At 41.9% G+C, this 23035-nt stretch overlaps 1 protein-coding gene across 2 annotated transcripts in view; it reads right to left on the bottom strand.

The window, feature by feature from the left end:
• Positions 1-3579: 3579 nt before the first annotated feature.
• LOC117249176 (fatty acyl-CoA reductase 1) overlaps positions 3580-23035 on the bottom strand; it is an 82379-nt gene continuing 62923 nt past the window's right edge. For both annotated transcript variants that reach the window (XM_033614620.2, XM_078165302.1), the window contains exons 4-12: positions 21460-21639; positions 18438-18615; positions 14107-14151; positions 13539-13657; positions 10885-10952; positions 6549-6720; positions 6332-6461; positions 5913-6040; positions 3580-4355 (exon numbers count right to left, since the gene is read on the bottom strand). In XM_033614620.2, the coding sequence (XP_033470511.1) occupies positions 4193-4355; positions 5913-6040; positions 6332-6461; positions 6549-6720; positions 10885-10952; positions 13539-13657; positions 14107-14151; positions 18438-18615; positions 21460-21639 (1183 nt within the window). In that variant the 3' untranslated portion in view covers positions 3580-4192. The remainder of the gene's footprint in view (positions 4356-5912; positions 6041-6331; positions 6462-6548; positions 6721-10884; positions 10953-13538; positions 13658-14106; positions 14152-18437; positions 18616-21459; positions 21640-23035) is intronic.

Genomic DNA, 23035 nt, shown 5'->3' with positions numbered 1-23035 from the left:
CTCTCTGTATTTCACTGTATACTGGAGCTTTGGTGTCTGTCTGTGGCGCATCAGAACTGATGATGTAACTGCAGTTCTATGAGTATGTGCTCCGCCCTCTAACGGCTTCCAATAAACCAATAGCGAAGCCCGTTAGAAGGCGGAGCACATACGAAATAGAACTTAGGGAAACTTAAGGGAAGGATTAATGAAGCAGCTGTGTAGCTTTGCCTTGTTGGAGACACAGACATGGATGTCACATTACTGCGTGCCCTTATTTGCACGGGAAGACTTGAAGGGAGAACACCTGGGGGACAGGGAAAATGCAGCGAGCTCACCTGCAGACATACATTATCACAGTGTTTGTGAAACACTCATTGCTAGAGGAGGGAGACAAAAGTTCCACCCTGCAGCGAAAATGTGGCTGGTAACTTTGAGGTTTCATAAAGAAGTTACACGGTGAGGCAGAAGTTAGGTTTAATGGACTGCGGCACACTTCAGGTTTTTCTCTTCTAGTTTATTTCAGTTTTGCCAAGCAGACTTTGAATGAAGTGTTGTCAGAGCAGGGAATAAAGGTGGTCAAACATGTTGTAAATGACACCAGAAAGTAGTAAGATGAAGTCATTGGTTACGTGTTGCTGTTGTTCGTACATACAGTAACAGTAGCTCCAACCTGCGGTTTCCTGTACCAACAGAGCTCTGCATTTGGTTTTCCCAACAGCACTTTGTCGTGAAACACACATACAGAAGAGCAAAACTCTGTAACGACATCATTACAATAACTCTGCAAGAACAATTCTGATGACACCATTTCAACATACAGGCCTATGCGACTGCAGACGTTTGGTTCATCATCCCCCTCTGAAATCAGGAGGACAGTTACCATGATTACACCACAGACATGGGCTTTGCATAAACATTTATTTAATTGTGTCCCTTTTTCTCCCATATAGATTCATAACTGTTATGTATTTGTATTCTGTCAAAGAGTCAAGCCTCGCAACACATACAATACTGTACACAGTTTTCTCATTTGTTTAGTAAAAATCAGACTTGCCTGTCACACCTTTAACACTTTTGGTAGACTCAGTGGGAAGCTCTGTGGTGGAATCCTGTGAAGATGCTCACCAAGCAAAAATCAACAGTCAAATACAGTTTTTGGTAGTCTATAAGAATAATATGTAGTTTAACTATTTACAGATCTTCCAAACTGGGGTCGAGGATGTGATACAGGGAGGGACTTAAATCCCTTGTTTTTAACCTAGCACTTTTGTGAGTTAGGGCCAGACTAACATAAAGTACGTCACAGTTTGTCTTGCTTAAAAATAGTAGTCCATCTCTCCGTCAGGTAAGGTATGGCGAACCTCAAGGCTCCATACTTGGTCCACTACTCTTCACAATATTCTTCTGTTTGCCAGCATGAATCTTCACCCTTATGCAGATGACACTCAACTCTATATTGCAATGAAGTGTAATGACTGCTCCAAGCTCTTTCCTGTTTACTAGCTGTTTGAAAAAGCCTTTTCTTTACATATAGATGACGCTTAAGTTGTCTTTTTCTAGTTTAATTGGAAAGAGTATAGAAATCTCCACAGTAGCCTTGCTGCTTTGACTTCTTTGGGGCCCATTTTTATGGTCTTCCTCAATAGATAATCTTTCTTAGACATATTTAACAGATCTCATGACCTCTTCAGTATCCTGAGGCCTGCCTCAAGAACTAAAAGAAACCTTAAGTCAATACTGCCTTCACTTTAACAGGGCATTAGGGTTGCAGCGATATACCAGTTTCAAGGTATACAATGATATTAGAAATGACAGTTATCTGCAATATTGGGGGAAAAAAAGCAACATGTCTCAGCAATATGCTGAGATATCTTTCTACATAACGTGGGCTTGAATTCCAGGAATGCCATGTAAGTGTCACTCTATGCTCAAGGGCCACTGCTCCTCAACCAAGCAGCACGTCCATTACAAGTCAGCAAGGAAATCGATAATCGGACCAAAAGGCAGAATCGATAATGGAATTGGTATCAATGAAATCTAATCAAGTTCCATCTTACTAACTGCTGTTCTGAAGGCATTTCTGGAAACCTCAAGAACTTCTCTAACCATATGAATGAAAACACCTTCTGTCTGCTGCACAATAAAACAGATTTTAGACCCATTTCCCAGAGTCGTAAGTCGTTTCTTACCCAGGTGACCAGCAGGCTGCCATCTTTGTTTGTATTGGGAAACATTATTTTATCTTTTCTAATTTGCAGCAGTTGGAATATTTGTTCATCCAGATGGTTTGAGTCGTTGAGGTTTCTGGAAATACCCTCAGAGAAAGGTTGTTAAACAATCTCCTGGGTTACCACTGTGACTCAAATGTAACAAGCACAGACTGGGGCTTGGTCTCCTCCATCTTTCAAGTGACCCCACCCCCTGGTCTACCAAACTACTTCTACTACTCCACAAGCTTGGTCCCCCAGCCTCACATACCTTCAATCTTGGACATTTGAACAACTGATTGGACCCATTCCTAGGGATTTTTATTTGGATTTACTATATTAGCACTGGACCATTTAGAATCCAATCGTTTCATTTCATCCCCATCTCCTAAAAATTACATTTATATACAACAAATTTAAATAAAGCACCTTTTAAGGGCAATATAATGCTGAGAAAATGTCTTTTTCTATTAGCATAAGCAAATGTTGCAAGTTAACGTACCTGGCAAGTCACAAAAATGTTAATGAATGTATCAGCACAGGGTTTACTGACAATGTGTTCTCTCAGTCGTAGTAACTGCAGCATTCAATTCAATTTTTATTAACATTAAACTGCAATCACCATCTTTTCCTGACCTTAGCCAGAGTGCTTTTGTTGCCTAAGCCTAAGATATAAGTCTGGACACAAACCTACCTATCTACGTTACCTCAAAGAAACGTTGTCTCTGAATATAACGCAGGCAGTGATTACGTTGCCACAAGGTTGTTAAGAAAGCAGTTAATAACATACAAATGTAATTTCTAGCAGACAGGGTTGTGTTTCTGGTGTGTCCAACTATTTTAACTTAATATTCATTTGGAATATTTTGACCTATGGCTCCTTTTCCATCCCCCCGCCATCTCTGGAGAGGGGGTGGTCCCTTTTTGAAGTGCCTTTTGGAGTTTCTGGGGGAGTTTGTGTTCTTATAAAAGGTGATTAGGAACTGTTTGGAGACATTGTACAATATGTGATACTGGGCTATACAAATAAACTTGACTCTGATGTACTCTTATTTATATATAATACACTGCCAAGGTCTACCACGTATATCAGACTAGCCTTTGACGCAAGTATAAAGATGTAAAAGTAGTAAACTTAGTTTCAGTACAAACTGCTGTACAAACAGGCAAAAAGTGGATGAGCATTCAAACAAACAAGGTTCATGTTCAAAGACATACTGACACTATCATTCGTGATAGTGAGTAAGTGATAACCTCGACGGCAGGAAAGGTGGCAGATCCGTACATTTCGGTAAATATGTAGTGATACTGTTGTCTTGAGTGGTCAGAATTTAGCTTTTTACGAGTCTCAGTGTGAGGATTGGCCTTGAGACAGATAACCAGCAGTTAGTTTTTGGGTGTAATCTTAAAAAGGCAGTAGATAACACGTAATGCAAGACAGACAGATATCCAAATCACCTGCGTATTAAAGAAAGGAAGTGGATACCCCCACGGTAAAAAACAGAGAACCAAAATAATCTTATAGAAATCGTCCTCCAGTGAAGCACTGCCGTATTTCAAGTATGAAAAAAAATCATCACAAGGCAAGGCAATGTAGATTCAAAAGAATGGAAATGATGGCGTGGAAAAAGAAAATGGAGGTCACACAGAAGGCTTATTGTTGCATATATAATTGGCCACTTTGAGAAGGAAATGGAAGGTACAAAATGAATGACAACACTTGTTTTGTTTTTGTTTGGACGGGGTCTGGTGACTGGACAGTGCAGGTACTGATGACAGATTTCCCAAACTAAACAAATAATTCATGGCTAGTAGACCTCTTTTCTTCCCTCTGAGTGCTTCACACAACTGCAGCCTCCCACCTGTAGAGAGCCCCCAGCTAATCCACACCGAGAGGAGGGTTTAGAGCGTCCTTTGTGGATGGTCAGAGTCTCAGATGTTACGTCCTGCTGACAGCTAAAAGGCGAGGGCTGCTGTCTCTGGTTTGAGGCGGCCAAGAAGACTCAGTTGGTTATGGTGCTGGACGCGCGGAAGTAGGAGAGGAACTTGAAACAGAGGCTGACCACAAAGTACCAGATGTTTCTGGCCATCTGGGAGCGGGCGATAAACACCCTCCAGATGAAAACCACCAGCAGGGTGTTGAAGGTGTAGCGGATGTTCCTCAGTCTGGGAGAGAGGACAGACAGGACATAAAGTAGGGATTTAAAAACACAGAGATAATGATGATGAAGATGTGCACGGTATTCGAGCTTCTAAACACAAGTTATCTGCATTTTCTTCAGAAATGATTTTGAATACACTTGCCTCTTATTGTGAGGGGATGTTTAAAAGAGGTGACCCAGATTAGTCCATTATTTGATTCGATCGCAGCAGCCTGGTTTGACTGCCAATCTCACAGCTGAATCAATTTTACATAGAGTAGTCATGACATATATTACCTATTTTGGTACTTATAAACAGGTCTCTGTTGAAATCAGTGGAGGGAGGTGTGTAGAAACAGCTGTTTATGGCTTGGAGCTTACATCTCTCTCTCTCTAAGAGAAAGGTGAACATTCTATTTACAACAACAGAAGGAAAACAGGAACCGAACTAAGTGACGTGTTCTGTCTGTTTATCCGAGTATCGATCTCTTCTGCTCCCTTTCAGTACTGTGGACAGCACCACTGCTGCACCCACACACACTCTTGACACAAAACAAACAGTGCTGGATGGACCACTTACTGTTATAAAATAAGCTCTTATAGAAGTCAAGAGGACAAATAGTATAATTGGGTGTTTCAGCTCTATTAGATTTGACTGTGTATATCGGGGTAACCCCTAATGTTTAACAGTGAGTAGTTTAGAGTGATTTAAGATGTAATTTCTCTGGTTTCATCAAAATCGTCAGTGCCTTCATAGGTTAGTTATGTGATTAAGAAAAAACACTAATTTGTCTGCTGTTTAATGCTGTTCAAACTTTTTTTTCATGTTTTAAAGTTGACTTTTGTGCAAACTAGTATCTGTCTTGCCTTTTAAAAGGGTAAATATAAAGAAGGATTATCTCAAACCTTAAAGGAAAACAATGCTGCATTAAAATGACAAGAAAGCCAGTGTTACTCATTTTATAGACATACATTGCAAATGTAGAGACAGTAAATTATCCATTGAACTAAATTTATGGAAATAATAGGGCTGGGTTGAAATAACTGATTCTTCTGATTCAGATCGATCTTCATTTCAATGAGCTGATATTGATTCATAAAATCCGAGATCGATCTTTTAATATACGCTTTTTCCCACACAGATGTGCTCTTTATTCTTTCTAAACTTTGATCAGTATTGTGACATCAGGAATATGAGTTTATATAGTGACTTTGCTGTTATAATATTACTGTTAATATTCAGTTTTAATCCTGTTCTGAATTATTATTATTTTTTAAATAATTCCTTATAAAATTGACAGTATTAGTTCTCTGAAAATCTCTTTCACATACTAGCAAAAATTGGTATTGTAACTGAAATATCCCCAATCGAATCAATATTGATTCGGATTGGAAATCAAATCCAATCTGGACGTTGTGATCGATTCAGGAAATCAGTGGTGATAACCAGCCCTGGGAAGTAACTTAAATTACTTTGGCGTATGATAGTGTTGTCAAATCACCAAAGTCCTGAAAATCCTATTTAATCCCTATTTAAGAAAATGTCATAAATCATCTATGTTGCATTCTCTCATTGACTTACTTCCTCAGATGCTGCCTGGCAGCAGGAATGTCGGACATGTCTTCATTCAGGACGTACTTCTTGGTGCCGATGCAGTAGTTCTCGATGTACTCGGGCCAGTTCAGCTGGCGCACATCGAAGTTAAATGTCTGTAAGATAGAAAAGATGGTAAGAAGAGCGCTGAGACAAAAGCAAAGCTACTGAAGGTGAAGTTCCACTCTGCCCCACTAGATGGAGGAACAGACCCCTTCATACTATTAAAACAGAGAGTAGAGGGAACATTTCCTAAAGTGGTCGCTCTTTCCTCTATATTAGAGAAATGGAAGAAGCAATAATGTCTTCAGTGGTGGGGTAAGGTTTTTAGATCTCTCATTCAAGTAAACTGGATCAAACAATCTGATTAGGAGGTGGAATATTTGCGTGTACATGGATAAGCGTACCTTCCTGTCCTCAGGTGTCAGCTGGCTCATCAGCATGGTCAGGTTCTCAGAGTTCCACTCCCAGTCCTGGCTGCTGAAGTACTCCAGCAGGCTGATGGCCTTGTGCAGACGATTGAAGATGCGCATCATCCTGGAGCGGGAGACGGTTGGTCAGAGGTTACCACACAACTAAACTTTCCTTTAGATCTTAAATTTGACTGACAGCTGTGAGTCTTACTGCGGCTTCTGTCCAGAGAGACGCAGGATGAGGTCGTAGATGAGGGCGGGGAACTTGTGGCTGACCAGGATCCAGTACTGGTTGATCAGGTAGTTGGAGGTGATGTTGGCGTTGGGCCTGCGGAAAGCCTGCTCCAGTGGGTTCCTCTTGAAGGATGACATCACGTGGTGCTCTGCAAAAGGTGAACGCAGGGCACAGTTTTTATCTCCGAGATAAAAGGCAAAGAGATAATTAACATCTAGTCCAAAGAGCAGTCTTGCAGCACAGGATGCAAAACTATAACATGAGTATAAAAGTATCAAGTAGTCCATTGTAGTTTGGAACAATTAAAAGTCTTTGTGGGGGGAGTTAAAAAGTCTTTTCCATGGCCTTTCAAATGAATCTAGTGCCACTGGTACCATGTTATGTTAGCTTGTAGTTTAGGTTAAATTTAAATTCACTGTGCAGTGGATAGAACATTTTTTAATCCAGATGGTTCGGCGAGACTTTGTGGATTTTGGAAACACCTTCTGAGCAGTGACAGTTTAAGATTACCAGGTATCTCTTTCTGAAAAATCAGGCGCTTCGCTCCGTGACTTCAATGTGCTGCCAATATATGAGACGCACAGATTAGGGGCAGCACTGCTCTGAAAGTCAGCGGGGGAAGTGGGGATCTCATGGTGCAATGAGGAGGATAAAAAATACATATTAGTCGAAACAAACTGCAGCTTCTATACAAGGATCACGTCTTCCAGGAACCACGGGCCAGCCTGAGTCATAACATGATTTTCCAGCTCTGCTTCTCGGGGGAATATCAGGCGGAAAGCAGCTACACAATGACTTCCCCCACTGGGCAGCACCGCCGCCCCCACTCATCCTCCTCCTCCTCCTCTTCCTCTGAATCCAGCCGCAGCCATCCACAGACACAGAGAGCAGCCATGTGACTACAGACATTACATCACACACAGCACGCAAACTAGGCCTTTGCACCGTGCGTTTCCATGGCAACAGATGTGTGGCGGTTGCACGGGGGCCCCAGATGACCAGATCCAAGGTGACAGCCAGCTGTGGCCGGGCACCCCCTGCAGCCCAGAGTATCGCCGCTAACCTTGAGCTGCCCTCCAAGGTCTGGCTGTGTGGTGATGAAAAAATTCAGCCAACAGTACCCACAATTCTTTGCCAGCAACAAGCAGCTTTTTGAATTTCATAACCAGGAAAAAATAATCTTATATCGTTGTTTTGTTTCCTCTCATCACTGTGTTTTAGATTAGCTTCATTCCTACTCCTCATTCGGGCCGGCGAGATTAGAGCACACGCTTCCTCTTTCATAACAGTGAGTTGCCGTGATGAGACCTAATCCCGCCACGAGCCATCTGGTAGCAATTTCCTCGGTGAAGGGTGCATGTTTGCTAATCTGAGAGGAAATGGGGAGAGAGAGGGTCCCTTGTGTCATCCCGCCTGCCTGACATCCACAGCCCTCTAATCCCACTGTATCTGACGACCTCTGGGACAGAAACAACGGGAGCTTCTACTCTGCGTGTGTAATTTCATCGCTGCTGTCGTGACCTCGGTTGTCACACAACATGACGGCTCTGAGCACGAGCATCAGTTCATACTGACTGCACCTAAACACATCTGCATGAAAATTACATCTTTAAATTGTCTTTAAAATGTGCATGCGATCGTAATCAGTCAGAAATCAGGCCTCTCTTTGGTTGAGAATGTTCTTATTTTTTTGCATTACAACATTAACAAGGCTGTGTTCTGAATCACATACTGTCATACTGCCTGCTAAATTAACGATTAAAGCCCAGTTCAGACCAAACATCTACAACGAGACGAGTTGAAACATGTACCTACTTCCAATGCTCCGTTCTACCAACGTTCTAAAAACTTGCTGGTTCACACCAATGCAACTAGAGGAGACGGTGTATCATCGCTATGCAACAACTCTCTGTACTTCCATTCTGATTTGCAGCTTTTCAAGTTTATTTTGTGGCTGAATATAATTTGTATCTTCTTAAAATATGAATGAGAATAGTGATAGTGAGATACTGGCTACAGCTGCATTTGTAGTAGTAATGAAACGACAAAAAAACAAAACAAGCATCAGATGGACTGTATTCATAATAAATACGCCTCAATAATATAAGTAAGCAGCGCCAATTAACCAGTTAATGAGAATGTGTGTTTGTGTACACATACAGCGAGCAGCATCAGCGACCCACCGTCTGACACCAGCACACCGTGAGGACAGAAACAGAGGGCTCAGCAGGGACGGAGCACCTGCCGCAGCAAGCGAACGCGTTTGCGGTCATTTTGACTTGACCAGCGGACTTCACTACAAGCTGATTGGCTGTTAAAACAGATGACGTGCTTTACGTTCTAAAACCAGCCGCTGGCGATTTAACATGTTGAGTTGCAGGTGACTGTAATATTTGCAACAAGTTGTTGCAATGTTTCGTTAGATGTCAACCAATGACAAAAGTTAAAGGGTAGCTTTGTAATTTTTCAACCTGAACTCCATTTTCTCATATTTTTTTTAGTTTAAGTGACTAATAGATACAATGATTCTTGAAATTTGTTCACTATTAAGTGAGACTGCTGCTGCTGCGAAACAGGCTGAAATATAACCACTCGCAGCATGATCGCACCGCCAATTTAAACGTGCCTGTTTTTGCCACTGACAGGCTCCGATTGTGATATTAATTGTCTGACAGTTTATGGAAAGGATCCCCACAGTAGAGCTTAGATTCTATTTATATACCCTACGTGCAAAATTCATGTGCATAATAGCCTTATTTGTTTGAGCTTTTTTGTTTATTGCAACCTGAGCGTTTGCACTGTATAATTCATTTGTTTGAACACCTGTTTTATTACATAATCATGCTCCTGTGTTGCGGCATTCATTAAGATCCTATATTTCTGTCATTCAAATGACAAGAATTGTGGTTTACTACTCTTAATTATAACAGCCAAAAATGTTGGGTTTAAATCGGGCTTGGGCCCATAATTACAGTTAATCTGATGGGCTGGGCCAGTCCCGGACATAACGTGCACAAGCTCGGGCCGGGTCGGGCTGGATTTTTTGGGCCCGATCTAAGCTCTACCCCACAGAGATAGACCTTTTTATTAAAGAGTAACATACATTTTGTATAACCAGAAACAGCCCTGAAATCGCTACCACCAAACCCACCAGACTCCATTTAAAAAAACAGTGATTTTATCATCCTAAAAGACACTTCACTCAAGTTGACGGAAACAACATAAAACTCACAAAAGCTGTTCTGGTTCATCTTTCCACTGTTCCAACAATTACCAACTCTGGTTTGGTTAAAACTGACCCTTAATTCACCCAGTTGAATATGAAAATATGCTGACTCTATACATGCTAAAATTATTGTTTATTTAAATGGAGTCTGGCAGGCTTGGCAATGGCAATTTTGGGGCCGTTTCCTGTCAAAAAAAAAAAAAAAGGATTTTATTTTCTAGTAAAAAGGTCTATCTCTGTAGGGATCCTTTCAATAATGTCAGACACTTACAATAACAATCGGAGCCTGTCAGTGACAAAAATAGGCACTTTTAGTGGATGTGACAGTTCAAACTGGAACAGTTTAAATATATATTGCTGCCATTAGTCATGCAGACACAAAAACATGGAAAAATAGGGTCTGGGTTGAAAAACACCAAACTTTTCCTTTAAGGAATCACCCAAGTTGGTAGGAGTCATTCTCCTGGAAACACTTAATCTGCACCAAACTTCATGGTACTTTTTACTTTCTCAAAGTAAGTTATTTTTTAATGCAAATTAATGTTACCTTGCCTCTTTAAATCTAAAAGGAAATGGTTAAATGTTGCATAAAAATGCAAAAAAAGCTCATATGATTGATTTTAAGAGTAGAAAAAGCAAAGATGGCTGAGGGGCCGAGCACAAAACTAAAAAACAGAATTGGGAGGATGTTCAATGGCCAAAACCTGAAAATCATTGTGGTTCTGATTTCAAACTAAAAACCTGTTTTGTCCTTGCTCTGAAGAATAAGATAATACACCTGAAGCTGCCTATAAATGAAAGGAAAAGGTGTTGAGTATCCCACTAACACCCTCCACATGTGATACCCATCTTCTGTCTGTTTCCAGCAGGTGGCAGACGCTCTCCACAAGAGCCCCGACCACAAGCAGCTCAACTTAACTACATCACAGAGAGGTTATGTCACAACACAGTATTGATTTGTGATGATGAACGGGACAGCAATATTGCGGGATGCCAAGCAGGCGCAGACAAAACAGCTCTATAAATATCCGCCTGCAGTGGCAGGTTTGTATTACCTTTTAGCAAGACAACAAACAATGTACCTACCAATCTCTCCCCAGTGGAACGGGTTGATGCCGCCGGTCGTGCAGTTGTACACCAGAGCTGCTTTAGGTCTGCAAGGAGTGGGAGAAGGAGGCCATAATAATGACAATAAAAATACATATTCGTTGATATTTCCTGGACTGTGCAAGGAGGAAGCTGTGAGACTAGAAGAGCTTTAAAACGCAGGTCATTCTGGAGGTGATATTACTCCGAGACGACACATGCAGACCTTCAATATACACTCACTGGCCACTTTATTAGGTACACCTGTTCAACTGCTCGTTAACGCAAATGGCTAATTAACCAATGGCAGCAACTCAATGCATTTAGACATATAGACATGGTGAGGACGACCTGCTGAAGTTCAAACCGAGCATCAGAATGAGGAAGAAAGGTGATTTAAGTGACTTTCAAAGTGGCATGGTTGTTGGTGCCAGACGCTGGTGCTAGTCTGTCAGAAACTGCTGGGATTTTCACACACAACCATCTCTTGGGTTTACAGAGGATAGTCCCAAAAAGAGAAAATATCCAGTGAGCAGCAGTGCCTTGTTGATGCCAGAGGTCAGAGGAGAATGGCCAGACTGGTTCAAGATGATAGAAAGGCAACAGTAAGTCAAATAACCACTGGTTACAACCAAGGTCTGCAGAAGACCACCAGTGTACCCATCTTCTGATGGCTACTTCCAGCAGGATAACGCACCATGTCACAAAGCTCAAATCATCTCAAACTGGTTTCTTGAACATGACAAAGAGTTCACTATACTCCAATGGCCTCCACAGTCACCAGATCTCAATCTAATAGAGCAACTGTGTGATGCTATCATGTCAATATGGACCAAAATCTCTGAGGAATGTTTCCAGCACCTCATTGAATCTATGGCACTGAAGGCAAAAGGGGTCCCACCTGGTACTAGCAAGGTGTACCTAATAAAGTGGCCAGTGAGTGTACATATGGGCTGAGAAACTAAGGGATAATACATTAGCCCCTTAAATTGGAGTGGAGTCACAAGTTTCAAACCCAGAGTTTTTAGGTTTATTGTATCCATTATAATCTCGTATCAAACAGGAGTTGTCTGCTCAGCTTTTCCCTCCATATTCTCTCCAGCATGAAAACTGACTCCAGCCCATTCTGGCGAATTAGTGAGTGAGACATTTCCAAGGAAAACTCTTGTCATGACCCACAAATAGTCCATTCCTTTGCACTGATTTGACTTTCTGACTCTTTTTTTTTTTTTATTGTTTCCGTTCGGCTGGCTGGATGCGTTTAAGCATTCGCAAGACGAGTCCCTTGGGCAAGACTTAAGACAGAGGGCAGTAGGACATTCGCCGTAAGGGCTCCACAACTGTAGAGCAACTTTCCATTGGGAATCTGACGAGCCACCTCATTGTCCTCCTTCAAAACCTTTTTAAAAACCCATTTTTTTGCTTTTGAATAGAGTTGTTTGTTTTATGCTATTAGTAGTAGTATTAGTAGTAGTAGACAGCTCAGAGTGTGATAGAGTTCCTCTCCAGCTCCTCTCTTTAAACCTGTGGTTAAACTTTACCAAAGGCACAAACAGCTAGTCTGAGATTTAACACAGTGTGGACTCTTGGACTCTCATCATGAGTTACCTTTCTTGTAAAACCTTTTTATCACTTCAGACTTAAAGCAATAAGGATGTTATGTTATGTTGGAACTTAAATCTCTGTCCAACAGAATGCACATTAGACTGACACCAGGTATGCCTCGGCACACCAGTCAAGTTTACATCCATGTCACGTAAGATCTATCAACCAACACAGTTTCAAGATGTGCACTCAAGATTAGTGTCACCAATTTAGTATCTGATCAAATGTTTCCCTTTCTGTTCCTGAGATATGATGTTGAATAATAGCTGGAAAAGTGTTTTATGCAGAACATTATGATGTCACAGTGAAGTTGACCTTTGACCTTTTGGATATAAAAAGTCATCACTTCAGTATTTTATCCTCTTAGACATTTGTGTGAAATTTTGTCATAATCAGCATATGAATTCTTGAATTATGGCCAAAAACATATGTTGTGAGGTCACAGTGACCTTGACCTTTGACCACAGAAGGTCAAAGGCCCACAGTTTATTCTTCAGTCCAACTGAATGTCTGTGTCAAAATTCCCTTAAGGTGTTCTTGAGATACCATGTTCACAAGAATGAGACAGATGCAAGGTCACACTGACCTTGATCTTAGACCACCAAAATCCAATCAGTTTATTGTCGAGTCCAAGTGGATATTTGTGCCAAATTTGAGGAAATTCCCTCAAGCTGTTCTTGAGATATCGCATTCACAAGAATGAAATGGATGCAAGGTCACAGCAACCTTGACCTTTGGCCCTTTACCATCAAAATCTAAGCAGTTCATCCTCAAGTCCAAGTGAATGTTTGTGCCGAATTTGAAGAAATTCCCTGACAGATACTACAGTACTACTCCGTTGGCATTACACTGTCGGGGCCTTGCTATTATGACCGCTCACTCTTCAGCTATCAAATCAAATGCCTCCCAATACACACCGCCTACATCTCCTTTCTCAATCAGAAATACTCAGCAACTCTGCAGCTACAAACTCTTGAAATGGCTTTTCATCTGGACTTTGAGACGAGGGACCCAGGTTCACAGATTTCAGCACTGGGTGTGGCACTGACCTGTGCACAGCGGTGTACCAGCCAGCAGCCAGGGTGAGGTTGATGACCACGTCCACGGGGATCAGGTCAGCCACCGCGTCGTTGTTGGCTCTCATGGTGCGCAAGATCCCCTTTCCAGCCTGATTACAGAGGAACACACAAGTCTTAAGACTCCAGACTTTTATGTGGTGAAATGCTTTCAGGTTTAAAAGGAGAGTTCACCTGAAAATCCAAGAAACATATATTTCCTTTTACCTGAAGTGCTGTTTATCTGTCTAGATTGTTTAGGTGTGAGTTGTCGAGTGTTGGAGGTATCGGCCATGGAGATGTCCGCTTTCTCTCAAATATAATATTCCATTTTTCCCAGTTCTTTTTAAATGTATTCTCCTTAACTCTCAAAACGTAGGTCAACTTTTCCATCACTAAAATTTCTTGGACAATTTCTAGCCAGTGTTCCTGTTTTGGGGAATTTACCCTGAGTCAGTACTTCTGTGAAAACTCAATAAAAACACAAGTGAAAGAAAGAGGAAAAGTATGTATTTAGGATTTTTGGGTGAACTGTCCATTAAGAGCATCATTTGTTACTTACAGCTATAAAGACTCCACTTGGCCCGTTGAAGTTGTCGATCCAACCCTGAGGATGAGAACATAGAACATGTGTAAATCCTCAGAGCTTCTCGTGAGTCAGATTAAGTCACAGATCCTGACAGCAGCACACACTGTATGTAGTTGTGTACATGTTCTTGTGTGCTGAATCATCTGTTGAAGGTTCTGTTACTTCCTGTGGTGGGAGACCAGGGGACGCTAGGAAGCAGTGATTGTCAACTTCAATTAGAGCACATTAAATATGGATGAAACCACTGGTTATAGACTGCCGCAGTTTCCAACATGTGGGACTGGAGAGCCATTATGTGGTCGAGGCCGAGGCTTGTCCTGAGTCTAATAATACGCTCTGGCACAGATGAAGCGCATGAGAGGTGGTTTTAGCAGCACTACAATCTGTTAATGGCTCCATGCCCGGCCAAAGTGGCACACAGATCTTTGAATTCATATTCTGCATCATATATGTTGGTTAAACGGTCGATTTCTGGAGACATGGAGTCACAAACTGACAGAGCTAGATACATATTGTGGTTATAAATGCACCACACATGAACACAAACATATAAATAGGCAGTACCATCCCCCTCCCCCCCTCTTGCCTCACAGCGCCTACTGGCACGAGCTGCCAAGGCGATTGCATGGCCAAGCGTGAGCGAGGCCTTTTGAAGAGTCGCTGCCAGGCCGGGCTTACAACTGAAGGCTGAGCACAGAGCCAGGGACTGCTGTCAGAGTCCCAGCGTGCACACGAGGCCTACATTTCTCTGACGCCAGATAAACAAGGACTTCCCTGGGTTTTTGTGCTATTTCATTTATGCAGCATCATCTCTGAATCCCCACGAGTGTATGTTTCATTGTAAGGTTCTGAACGACCTTCAGTATCTCAAGAGTAGCTCTCATCTGAATGCATACAGCAGTAAAATAATGACACTGATGACCATGATTCAAAAACCTCTCACAATCTCAAGGGAGCTTGAAGGAGTATTTTTTTCTATGATCTCTAAGTTGATTTATGGGCATTTATAAACGATGGGCATCGTAGATAAAAGCATCTTCAGAAAGCGTAATGCCGGCCTTTTCAAGCAATTTCACTGTCGCAGACAAACGTCCAGTATCAGAGTAAAATCAGGAGATTTATCTCAAATGGTGCATCAATCATTTGGCTCAAGTTTAAGTTGGCCACAAAACTCAGTCTGAGCTGTCTTACGTCTGTCTTTTTCTCGCCTTGACGTTCTAGCAAAATCAAACATCCATCCAAAGCACCCCAGACGTCCCTCTCCCCAGCAACACTTTCCAGCTCCTCCTGGGGGACCCCAAGGTGTTCCCAGGCCAGATGAGATATGTAATCCCTCCAGTGTGTTCTGGGTCTGCCCCGGGGCCTCCTACCACCTCTAACAGGAGGCGCCCAGGAGGATCCTGATCAGATGCCCAAACCACCTCAAATGACCCCTTCAACACAAAGGAGCAGCGTCTCTACTCCGAGCTCCCTCCAGATGTCCGAGCTCCTCACCTTATCTTTAAGGCTGAGCCCAGCCACCCCACGGAGGAAACTCATTTCAGCCACTTATCCGCGACCTCATTCTTTCAGTCACTACCCAGAGCTCATGACCATAGGTGAGGGTTGGGATGTAGATGGACCAGTAAATCGAAAGCTTTGCAAAATCAAACATAAGTAATATTATCGTAAGTTTCTAATCTTGGGAAATGCAAATAGTGAAGAATAGCTGCAGAACTGAACAGGAAGCAGCAAACTGGGTAGATAATGAACATGGAGGGGACTCTGGGAGGTGCAAAAATATCAACAAGTCTTGGTTCCCTTGTGCTGTGGAAAAGGAGGAAAAACTGGTGGAGTTGTGGAGTGAACAGTATTTAATTCGGCGTGTATCTGATCCACCAATCAGCAGTTGTTTTACTGAGAAATCTCAATTTCTAAAAAGGTGTTATGGTGTCCTCCCACTAAAATAGCGCAGCTAACCAATGGAAGCTGGTGGCGAGGCAAAAAAAAATCCAAAATGTAAAGTTGGTATGCAATGGCAGTTTATTCGTATGGATTCTATTGATACAAAATTGACAAGAATACTGCGAACGTGATGCCTTTTATCTTGTGTTTCTTGGGTTAAGTGTTCTTGCAGACAGGTAAGGAATTATTAATGTGTCATAGTTCTTACAAGACGTTTGAACTATTATTTTCCACCAGGAGCAGGATGGGAAATAATCTCTGAAGAAATCAAGTTGTAGTCTTGACAATAGTGTCTTATCTTATTGTGTGTCACTAAAAACTCTGATTGCCTGTAGATGTGACAGGGTCAGAATTTAGTCTTTAAAATGTCTTTTTAAAGTCTTGCTGTGTAGTCAGCATAAATCACACTAAATCCAGAGAGTAGGAAGATCATACTCCTCACATTCTCCATCTTTAGTCTTCTATTGTACGTATCTGTACATGGTTTTCAAACACTGTTCAGCCTGGTGTCCTTCTTTTCACCTGTTATGTCTATTTCTGTAGATGTACAGTTCACTGAAGGAAACAAAAACCAGGGTCACACTTGTTGAATGCAACAGGGTTGAAAAATGACAGTTTGGACTAACTGTTCCTCTCAACTGCCGATCACAAAATTGCTATGTTATGTAAAGATCACAGCTGAAACAGCGGCTGATATTTCCTATTTGCTTCCTGCAGGAAGTGCAAAGTGATTCAAATCCTCAGCTATGTGAAATGCAAATGTTGAAGTTGTCGGGGTGCCTGCAGCACACGCAGCTTGGCTGAAAGCAGCTTAAATCTTGGAAGTGATGCAAAGTTCAACTTTCACAGTTTAAGTCTTCTGGCCTTTACATGAACTTCTCTGCACTCCTCAACTTCACACAATCAATGTCACATTCAGCACGTCAGGGATTCTCCGCCCTCAGTGTCCTGTTTCAGCCCTCCGCTCCACCCTGTTTTGAGTCGACTGCAGGTGACTTGGTTGAATCACATGTCTGCAGCCAAAGGTTTCTACAGTCAGCTAAAACTAAACTAAAAACTTCAACTGAGTGTGAAAAAAACATTCAAGCTAACTGAAATAAAAATTAAAAACTAGACTTCAGAATTAAAAATGGAAACTAGCTGAAATTATACTATGTAGCTACAAAACTAAACTAAAAAATATACAGGTAATGTCTGCAGTTTTAGTCTTTGTCAATCTGGTTTACTGAGACTGGGATGTCGACTGTGAGACAACTGCTTCACAAAGTGTGTGTTTGTATTGTAACACATATTCTGAACTTCTTATATTTTGTCCCTGATAAACTAAATCTGATATTGAAACTAATAAAAACTGAGAACAAAAAATAGATGCCAGTTGGCCACTGGTGAGCATCTGCTGCCCTAGTCCCTGCAATGTGTCCTGCACTGTTGGCTTCTTTTTTTTTTTTTTCCGTCGTCAGAGACAGTGGAGCCTGATTGGCAGTTCAGCTCAGCGCACAAGATGAGAAATGAAAGTGAGGAAAGTAAACAAACAGCTAAAGTCAAGAGGGAGTGAGACCAAAGCTAACTTGCTACATAATTTAACTTTTTAGTGACTGAGCTCTGGAGCTGAAACATTTTGTGATGGTTTGTGTTATTTTTCACTGGCTAACGCTGAATATACTCTGTGTGTTTTTTTGTACAACATTTGCAGAAGGTTTCATGGCCACAAAGACCTAAAAACACAAGTTTACTAGCAAAGTGGGATATTTTGGAATCCACCATGTTGCGCTAGCCCTGTTACTAATGAATTTGGGGGTGCAGAGTTTCTGCAGGAGTGCTAACAGGAGGATGTATTTGTTTGGGTGCTGAGCTCATTTCCTTTATCTTTTTTTTTGTATAAGCTAAACCTACTGGTGGATGAGTTATTTATGAGAATATGCTTAGTAAAAAGGGGTAGGTATAATCAGCTTGACCTTCAGCCCTACGTCCTTTCAGTCTATATTTTTGGGTTCTCTCTCTCTCTTTTTTTTTTTTACTTTTAATGCCTTGTTGTTATTTATTGTTATTAAGGACTGAAATAAAATACTATACATACTACTATTGTCAGTTTTTCTCCAGAATCCCTGACTCCACCTTTAACCCGTGTGCTTTAATGCTTGATTGCTTCAGATAAACCCCACAGTGGCACGGCGCTGACCTGCGAAGGATCACGTCAATCAGTATCTTATTTCCATTTGTTTTACTGTGACAGGACACATGATGAGCAGGGGATCAAGACAATGTGACCCGAGTCACTCAAACATGCTGGTTATCATTTACCACACAGCCAGACGTATATCTCTCTAGCTCTGTGAGAGTAAAACACTCAGCGGACTCACAGGGAACGGTTCCTGCCAGCTGGCGCCCACTATGGAGGGTCTGATGATGGCGATGTTGAGCTTGTCTTGTTCCTGCTGCACCACGTACTCAGCCAGGGCTTTGGTGTAGGTGTACGTGTTGGGCCTGTCGCCGATGAGCCGTGGCGTGATGTCGCGCACGATGCCGTCATCCATCCACCTGAGGACAGACAGGAAGTGCTTGGTCAGAGAAACAATGTTCTTCGATGTTGAACTTTAAAGCCATTACATACAGAGCAGTGTCAGTTACAAGTGAAACAGCAGTTTCTGTTTCTTATCTTCTGTTGCATCAGACCGTCCACACTGATCCCATCAGATACAGACACAATTTAGTGATTCATCTCTTAAAAATCCAAAATGTTCCACAGCTTTATTCTAACAAATAATAAATAAATGTTAAGACAAGTCATTGATGTTTAAGACTCAGAGAGATGTGCTGTTTGGAAAGTCTGAAAGCAGTGAAGAGCTCTTTTTAAACTCTCCCCACTCCATATTTTTAATTAAACTGGCACTACTGGTATTTACAGGAGCCCTGAGAGGCAAGTGAGAAATTAAAAAAACAATCTGGAGATACATTTTCTAAGTCTGATCTAAATTGTTTTCTCTCGTGTGTATGACTTAAGAACAGGTGGGATAAAGTTTGTTGCCAGGATTATCTTTCCAAGTTCCGTGTTTTTACTTTTCATCTGTGAAACCACTGAAAAAAAAGTTTTGCAAGGATCAACTTTCTAGGCTACTTTTTTTGGTCTTTGAAAACAGGTGACAAAAGGTTTGGTAGGCAAATTTTTTTTTTCATTTCTGAAGTGTTTGTTGTTGTAATACTCATTTCAGCCACAAGAGGCTGGAGTGCACCACTTCCCCATGTTTTAAATGGGAATCATTTATGTTTTCTTTCAAGTGAGTTTTAATTTCTTCATGCACTCTGTCATGTCAATCTACCTTTTTAAAAACTTTATTAGTAAAACATCCCAGGCATAAGGGGGGAAAAGTCCCCATCACCATGACTTAGGGCCTGTCCCAATACCCCCCTTAGCCCTACCCCTTGACCCTACCCCTACATTTGCGCATTCCCGCGAGGGGTAGGGGTGTCCCAATTCCTTTTTGCGTGTAGGGGTAGGGGGCATAACGAGGGGTAGTGGGTATGAAACTAGCCCTTTGGAGCGAGGGATTTCAGATGCTGACTTGCCAGCGAGGGGTAGACGCCGCCATGGCTACCACCGAGCAAGAGACGGGGAAAAAAGTTCATACATAGCTAACGTTGCCGTCGTCAGGTTGCTTGTTAGCTAGCTAGCTAGCTTGCACTATCTGGTGTCTGTCATCTGTCCTGTTCTGAATAATTGTCGGATTTTTCACATTACAGTAACACGCCAGCTAGTATAACTATGCTACCTCGTAATGTTAGCTGGTTAGCTAGCTATCTAGCTAGCTAGCAGAAATCCCCTGTCATCTGTCATTCATCAAACGAAGCATGATGAATACAAACGTGATCGGTAGGATGAACTCAACCGGAGACTCCACTGTAGATGCCGGTTGGAAATGTAGATGGCTCGCACCTTCCTATTTAAAATAGTTACGTATGCGTGAACGTAACAGACGCTGTGACTTAGTGAGTGGTGTCCCAATTCCTAGGGAAAGATTTTAACCCCTACCCCTTGTTGCTTCATTTCGAGGGCCAAGGGGTAGTGGGCAATGGCTAGGGGTAGGGCCAAGGGCTAAGGGGTAGTGGACAAGGGGGGGTATTGGGATTGGTTTAAGTAACCGTAACAGTGTTTTTCACTTGTTAGCTAGCGAGCTAACAGCTAACATCTGTATAGCTAACACTTACAGCAGATTAGCACGAAATACATTTCTAGCCGAAAGAAAGACACAACAGTAATGATACATGTGTATGTGTGTTGAGTGCGCAGAGAAATTAAAAGTCACCTAGGAAAAAAACATCAGTGCTTTTGGTCCTGTTCAGAACATGGGGTAGTGGTGCACTTCAGCCCCTTGTGGCTAAAATGGGTATTACAACTACACAAAAAAAGTGACTTTTTTAATGCATTTCAAGGATTAAAAAAAACAACAACTGAGGAATGTAGAAAGATCCTGGTAAAACCCCTTTTTACTCTGTTTAATACTGCCACAAAAAAAACAAAAAAAGGATATGGCCAAAAAACAAAAGCAAAACCAACTTTTTTCTCATGGCAAAACTTTTTTTTTTCTCCAGCTGTTTCACAGATGAAAAAATAAAAATTAAGTAATATATAAAGATTATTCAGGCAAAACCATAATTTCCACCTCTTCTTAAATCCTAAACACAGGAGAGGAAACAATTTAGACCAAACTTCTTCAAACCAAAATTCTTTCACTCATGTCCTCTCAGGGCTTCCGTAGCTATTCAACACAAACACCTGGACATTCAGCTTCCTGTCTGCTACACATAAAAGCAATGTTTAGTTTTCTGTAGCCCACATATGCTTCATTATTGCCAGTGAATTTCAGGACTGGGTCAGCCTGATAATGAGACTGAATGTCCATTTCATTGTACTTCTTTGTATTGAATTCAGTGAATAAATCAATGAGGGTATTAATTAGTGATTTGAAACCAGGCTAAGACTGGATATCAGTTCTTAGAAGTGTTGAGAATCAAAAAGTTGTTCAGATTCTTCTTTGGTCTTGTTTAGCTTTAAAAAACAACAACAAGATATTTCCTGACCTTTTTGGGGAATCAGGAAAACACTGCTGACATCTTTTCGTAAATGAAAAATGGTTTGTTGAGAGAACATGTTTATATTATATAGGACCAAGAAACAAATATTGTTTTAGTATCAGTTTTGAAAAAGGTGGACACAAATTTGCTTTGCAGGTGTGGCTGCGAACTTGTCTCATGAACTCTTTAAAGTCATGATTAGCTTTCATAAACAGAATGTGTGTTCATCCTGTCCTGCACAATATGAATCACACTGAACAGAAATTGATTCCATGTCCTCTGGGCACAAAAACCAGCCCTTCATCCACTCACTCCAGAGACTCGATGAGCTTCTTGGGCTCCACGGGTGGCGGGTAGATGACCTCGTCGATGTGCTTGCGGTTGCAGTTTGCATAGGCGGTGGAGATGTGAACGAAGGCCTCGAGGTGGTGCATCTGCTGGGCCAAGCTGAGGAGCTGCTGCGTGGCGATCACATTCAGCTGCAGGGCGTGTCTGCCGGAGAGAACAGAGATACACAACGTCAAATAGTGTGTGGGAGGAACGGGTGTGTGAGCGAGAGGTTTGTGTGCACTCGAGATTAAATGTGTGTGTCAGGGAAAAGCCTTTGAGGGTGTGTGTGCGTTTGCCAGGCTGCTAATAGTATCTGTGTCTGAGGGTTTGCATGCGAGAACGTTGGTGTTTGCTGACTGCTGAGCGTTTTCCATACAAATGAGAATTTGCAGACTCGTGGAAATCTGCAGAACATGATTATAAGCCGGAGCAGAACGACATGACAGGACAGTGAGACACGAAAGAAGAACAGGAGGGAGAGAGGACGAGACAGAACCAGAGGGGGGAAAACATCTGCTCTCCTCATAAATGTGTTAGTCTCATCATTATTTTCACTCAACGCAGCTTTCAGCTCGCACTGCCACTCACTCAGCCACGAGCACTTCAGCTAACACTCAACGCGTGCGAGTACATGCAGGGCTGCACAATTAATGGATTTCAGCTCACACTTTCACACAAACTTTTAGCAGAGAAATGTGATGCTGTTTCTCCAAAAGGACAGAAGCTGTTGTACGTTGCTCAAACCGTAAAGCCAGTTTTGACCTATCCAAGTAACTGACGTGACAATTCTGCCGAATTAACGGAGAGATGCGGTGCATCAAACCAAGCGTTCCTAATTTCTCCATAAAATGCATCAATAAATGACAAGACCGCATTAAACCGTGTGATGAAGTGTGCGTACTGAGACGGAGGAGGAAACAAATCAAAGATGTTCGTGAGAGAGACAAGAAAAGAGCAAAGAAAGTCACAGGGCTGCCCCGTGATAGTCAACCGAGGTCATTAGTCGATAAGATTTCATTGGTCGCTTAGTTGCAGAAAAAAAATTGTACAGCATGTGTACGGTCCCTAATTTCCAGGGCTGGTACCTGCGGTTATTCCACAGGCTAATTAATAACATGTGGAATCATTTTGAGAAGGTGAAGGACGAACCCAAGGTGACATGTAAACTCATCTTCATTGGTCGAGTACAAACATGACGTATCATCTGAAACATGGAAGTAGCTACATGCCCATTAGCCCACAGCGTCATTAACAGGCGGCTCGCTCAGTGTGTGACGTGCACTTGTAGATAAAATATAGGCCTATATTAATGAAGGTTCATTAGTACGGTTTTGTATTTCTCTGTAATGTAGCACAGTGTTAACAATGTTACTGATACTATTCTTTCTCACACCTTCAACTCAAACCATTGTGTTGCCCTGTCCAAAATATTTAATCTAATAATTACATTACTATTGTAAACATGCGGGCGACTAGACGACTAATGGCCCTACATGACGACTATCGGTCGACTAGGAAAATTCTTTAAGGAAGCAAGGAAGATGAGGCACATTTATCC

The sequence above is a fragment of the Epinephelus lanceolatus genome, chromosome 23 (assembly GCF_041903045.1).
Source record: "Epinephelus lanceolatus isolate andai-2023 chromosome 23, ASM4190304v1, whole genome shotgun sequence".
NCBI lineage: Eukaryota > Metazoa > Chordata > Actinopteri > Perciformes > Serranidae > Epinephelus > Epinephelus lanceolatus.
Note: the sequence above shows the minus strand (reverse complement) of the source record. Positions and strands in the feature narration are given on the sequence as shown.